Source organism: Myotis davidii, unplaced genomic scaffold (assembly GCF_000327345.1).
Source record: "Myotis davidii unplaced genomic scaffold, ASM32734v1 scaffold555, whole genome shotgun sequence".
NCBI lineage: Eukaryota > Metazoa > Chordata > Mammalia > Chiroptera > Vespertilionidae > Myotis > Myotis davidii.
Window position 1 is genome coordinate 955250 of NW_006286315.1, and position 5548 is coordinate 960797.

The 5548-nt window shown below is 54.6% G+C and overlaps 1 protein-coding gene across 2 annotated transcripts in view; it reads right to left on the bottom strand.

Annotated features, from left to right (window-relative positions):
• SRL (sarcalumenin) overlaps positions 1-4603 on the bottom strand; it is a 43274-nt gene extending 38671 nt beyond the window's left edge. Inside the window, exon 1 of one of the 2 annotated variants that reach the window (XM_006757882.2) lies at positions 3710-4603. In XM_006757882.2, coding sequence (XP_006757945.1) covers positions 3710-3770 — 61 coding nt within the window. In that variant the 5' untranslated portion in view covers positions 3771-4603. The remainder of the gene's footprint in view (positions 1-3709) is intronic. The other variant, XM_006757883.2, reaches the window with a different exon arrangement.
• Positions 4604-5548: the final 945 nt, after the last annotated feature.

A 5548-nucleotide genomic window follows, 5' to 3' on the forward strand; every position in this document is an offset into this window, starting at 1 on the left:
ACTCTTTCCTGACTCCAGGGAATTCTCTTCCTTCCAACTTTTCAGTCTGAATCTACCTTCTTCTTCAAGATCCAGCTCAAATGCCCCCTCATCTATAAAACATTTCCTGATCCACTCCCCTGCATCCCACCTCAATTCATCTGTTCCTCCCTACGACACCTCTGTGTACCTGATTTTTCCCATGTACAGGCCTAAGGCAGAAGACACCCTGTTTCCCCTAGCGAACTGTAAGCTCTCCAAGGACAAAAGGCCTATCTGAATTCCCCCAGTACCACACTTAAAAGATAGAAGGTACGTAATAAATCTGGGATAAATGAGTGATGAGATGTGGCAAGGTGTTTGGGGTTCTAATACTCCAATAATATTTAAATGAAGGGGTTGTGTCATCAGTCGGGCTGGATTTGAATTTGGAGCAAAGAAGGAGCCTAAAACAGAGGGGTAAGCCCAGCATCTCACAGTGGCAGACCCCACCCCTTCCCACGCCCCCAGGCACCACCCTTATGCCAGGCCAGGAGCCACAGTACTAGGCCCTGTCCTCAGCCCCTCAGACGGGGTCAGAGGAGGAACAGCCGTCTTCCTCCTATGTCCATAGGGTCTAGCTCTGTCCCAGCCCACTACACCTCAGTGAGCACTAAACAGCCAGGTGGATGCAACTGGTCTCATTGGGACCTCCTTTCTGAGGGCACAAGTGGCCAAAAACACTGGACGGCAAGCGAGGAAACCTGAATTCCAGACCTGGCCCTGTCACAAACACCGAAGGCTGTGTGACCTTCAGCGTCACATCCAGACATGGGGCAAAATCAGCATTTCCAAAATGCCATTTCACAGGCCACCGAGCAAGAGGTCCACATCTGGGAGGACGCATCTACTAGCAAATCCCAGGCTAGCACTTCGCAGACTCGGTGAGGGAAGTGGTGGACCAGCTGCTCCCTAGAGGCTCATCAAGTTGCACTGAGCTAGGAACAGAGAGCCCCCTGGGGACACAGCTTGCAGGGGACTGGAAAGTCTTTGGGGTCTGCTCTTTCCCCGGGATGCCCGAGCTCATGACCCTCTCAGCAGGCCTCCCCACAGTGGATCATAGCTGCTGCTGCATGGCTCTGTTGAGGGAAGGTGAATGGGCCTCTCCCCAAAAATAACCAGCCTGAGGTGGGTGAGGTGGGGGTCTGGAGAGGGCATACTTCCTGGTGGTACCATACACCCTCATCTCTCGTGGAGGGGTGGGTCAGCCCCAACATGCACCAAGCCCTGGGATTTTAGGGTGGGAACCAGAGCAGACGTGCACATCTGCAACCAGGACTGGGCTGGAGGACAAGGGATGCACCAAGTCAGAAAACTGCCCTGCCTGTCCCCAATCTCTCTCTGCTTCCAGGAGGCAGCAGGAAGCAAGATGTCCCATATTCAGCCTAACAAATGCCAACGGCTTCAACCCAGCACCCCCATCCCACCCCGCCCTCCAAGAAGTCAAAGGACCAATGGCATCATTCTTGTCCTGCATCCTGAGGGAAGCCTCTCCACCACCCTCACGGGCCCTGACAGGCAGAGGCGTTCTGGGAGACTAAGAAAGGGCGGGAACTCCCAGATAGGGTGAGACTAGCCCTAGGCTGGGTGTGCCTGTCACTACCTCACTGTCTAATCTTGAACACATCTCTTCATTCCTCTGGCTTTGGCTCCCTTACCTAGAAAATGAGGAGACGGAGTCAATCGATTCAAGGTTGCTTTCCCCTGTCCTTGAGCAAGGTGTCCCCAAGACAAAGAGGAGGACCCTGATGGTTACAAAGGACTGGGGTCAGGGGGGCCTGGTGGCTCCATCCGTGTCCTGGCATCTGGAGGGGCGCTTGGTCCCCCACATAGAGATGAGAAGAGGAGACTGTGGAGCCATTGCCCCGGCCCAGAGGATCATGGGAGCAACGTGAAGACTCTGTAGGATTCCCCCAGGAAACGGGAATGGGGTTGTAGAGAACACCTGCCACCCAGGGAGGAGCAAACAACATGGGCATGGAAATGAGGCCCCAGGGGTGAGGTGGGAAGTCCAGAAGCAAAGCTGTGGCCGTGGGCAGGGTGGCACAGTTCGGGGAGAGAATCAACCAGTCGGAAAAATTGTCATTATGGGTGTGGAGGGGAGCCACCCTCATGGTTGGAATCTCCCAGTGGGTGCAGAAGGAAGCCATCTTTTGGGGTATGCAACCTACAGCTGAAGTAGTGATCCAATCCACAGGGGGAAGAACCCACAGCCCAAGTGTGAGCAGGATGAGGAGGGAGGGAACCTTGCCCACTGGTGGACAACCCCTCCCTAGAAGCCAGGGCACACCTCAGAGTTTAGGAAGGAAGGAGCATGCAGAGAGAGGATCTTTGCACAGAGCACCTGACTGCCTCCTTTCCAAAAAAACCCCAAGACCCCCTGAGAGGCCTGGGGAACATGCCAGATGTCCAGACCCCTCGTTGGGAGAAAAGATAAAGGATGTCCCTAAAAGGCTAAAAGTTCCTGGGCCTGTTGTGTGGAAGCAGAGGTGGCAGCTGGGGCTGGGCGGAGCAGGGGAGGGGTTTTGAAAGGGAGAGGGTGGCAGTGGCTCGGGGCTCAGGATCCAATTACGCGGCTGTTTCCATACTTAGCCACCTGACAGCCGCTTGGAATCCTCGACACTCCAGCCGCTGCAGCCCCACGGAGCCCAAATTAACTCAAGGGCAGACAAGGGCAGGGCCCAGCAGCACATGCGAAGCTGGAGCCCCCCCACCTTGGCCTCTAACTTGCAAGATAATGGCTTCTGCTGCCCCAGCCACCTGCTCTCCTGGTTGAGACTGGGCCCTCAAAAATCAGAACCTCAAAGATCAGAAAGGCTAGTCTCTGGCCCCCACATCCCCTGTGTGGATGGAGACTGTAGTCATCAAAAGACAAAGCAGAGTCCCAGATTCCTGGGGGGGTCCCCAGAGCTCCCTGAAGCATCCCCGGGGGAACCTAGCCCCAGGAATCTTGGGAACAGAGAGGTGGCAAAATGCTCTGGTATCCCCCCCACACCTATAAATAACCCCCGTGCTGTAACCAGAGCCGCTCTGCCTCACAGCGCTGAGATGTCGAAAACCATGGCACTCCGGCCCCCAGCCACTTCTAACAAAGCTCCAGCCAAGCCTAGGTCTACTCCAGAACAGTCCTGTTCCTCTGTCCAACTCCGTTTCCAACCTCATCCCCAACTCGATCTCCAGCCCTATCCCGAACTCACCCCCACTCTATCCCACTGCTCCTCAGACAAACCCCAACTCTGCCCAGCATGGTCCCCCGTCCTCAGCCATGCCAATCCAGGCCCCCTGCCAGATCTCCACAGGGGGGAGGGTCAACACAGTGACCTCCAGGGGCACCTCCCGCTCTAAGATAGGTTCATTTTGTCCCATTAGGAGGCTCCTCTAGTCTTGAATTTCAAGGTCCTCTTCCCTAGCATCTACTGGCCAGACCTTCTCCCTGGCCCCTGGCTCAGGCTGACCCCTGCCTGCACCTCTCAGTTCATTGCTTCTGCCTCCCCGAGAGCCCCCTGAATGTTATCAGGCTCTCCCCACCACCCACTTCTTTCTCCTGAGCCCCGGGGGAGAAGAGAATGGGGACAGGATGAGACCAGCCATCAGCCCCAGGAATCACGGAGGCCTCATTCTCCAACTACTGCCCAAGCCCCCCACAGCACAGAGCTGAAGTCTGGCCTGGCCCACGGGGGTGGGGTCATACCTGCTTGTCCTGGGAGCAGGAGAGACGCCACAAAGCAGCAGAGCAGAACCAGCGCCCTCATGGTGACTGCCAAGAGAGCCCAGCTGCTCGCTGCCTCTATTTATAGGGCTGGTGGCAGCGAGGGCGGGGGAGAAGGGTCACACAGTCACTAGGGCAACTGGGCGGGCGTGATGGGGAAGCGGCACTGACCCTGCGAGGCTGAGAGGAGCCTGCTCTGCGCTGCTGTGCCAGCTGCCAGGCCCCAGCGGGCAGGGCCTTGTCTCTCCCTCGGCAGCCCTGAGGTCATATGATGTGGGTCACGGGCGGGGGTAGCAGCAGGGGGAAAAGTGGGACGGCCCTCGAGTTAGGTCTGGGACCTGAGTCTTCCCAGTATTTGCACTAACTTGATCCAAAGTCTGAAGCAAGTCAATGACCTTGACATGTCTCAGTTTTTCTGAACAAGGGAGTTTTCAGGGCCAAGCAACAAGAACCCTATTTGAGAACCACAGACATACATTTCAGCCCCTCTCCAAAGGTCAGGAGAAGAAAGCCCTAATAGTTAAGGAAAGCCCTCTATGTCCGACCTTTGAGGTCAATGGCTCGGAGTTTAACCTTCCCAGACCTCTGGAAGAGGCAGAATGCCGATGGAGCTCAGAGGCGCTTCTGACGATGTGATGTGAGTCAGAGGGTGGAGGGACAGGGATCCATTTCCAGTGGCGCAGGGGTTCCAAGCCTTCTTCCGCCTCCTCCTCGAATGCTGTTTGATGCAATTTTCCTAAGGGCATGTGACCGCCCCAGAGAGCCAGTTCCATAACGCCGCCGAGGGAAAGCAGACACTGGCTGCCTGTCTGGGGGAGGGTGTCACTGTGAGGGTAGCAGTCAGCACCTTGGAAAGGAACAAGAATCGATTAGGTATCTACTGTGTGCTTTTCCTCTAAAACAGCTTTAATGACGTCTAATTGGATACGATCAAAATAACGAACGGATTCCTCACTCTCCAATTTTCCTTATGTCCCTTCACAGTCCCTCCCTTTATCCCTCCCCAGGCAACCTCCGATCTGCAGTCATTGCCCTTAGTTTGCATTTCCTGGATTTTTATATAAATGGAATCATGCCCATGCGATTCCTTTTCATCTGACTTCTTTCACTCAGCAAAATTATTTTGAGCTTTGCTCATGTTGTAGCACATATGAATCGTCCACTCCCTTTTGTTCTGAGTCGTATTCCATTGTGTGGATAGATGGCACACCCGCAAATAATGTCGTTTTGTTCAACGTGGTTCTCCTATAATGCTGACGAGGTGCCATAGGAACTTAACTCTTGTTTGTGTCAATTAGCCTATGGTGCTCTAATCCGATCCGAGTGGTGGAGGGTGTCCTGGGGTGGGAGCTTTGGCGTTGCCATACCTCAAGCAGGGCCTCCAGCTGGCACCCTCAGTGGGGGGGAAAGCATTATACATGTCAAACCAGAGGGCTTCTCCTTCAACATCCCAGCCCAAATAAGTCCTGAGTCCAAAAGAAAAATGCTGCCCATGGTTCCTAGCCTGCTCCCTGCCAGGGGCTGGGGCCTCTCAGTTTCTTCTTTTTTTTTTACTTTTTTAAATTTAAATTCTTTATTGTTTAAAGCAGCGGTAGCCAACCAATGGTCCACGGACCACTGGTGGTCCATGAGGTCCGAAAGGTTGGCGACCACTGGTTTAAAGTATTACAGTCCTAGCTGGTTTGGCTCTGGATAGAGTGTCGGCCTACGGGCTGAAGGGTCATTAAAAAGTATTACATGAGTCTTCTTTTTCCCCCATTGACCTCTTCCAGCCGCTCCCACCCCCCCAGCACATGCCCTAACCCCCCCTGCTGTCTGTGT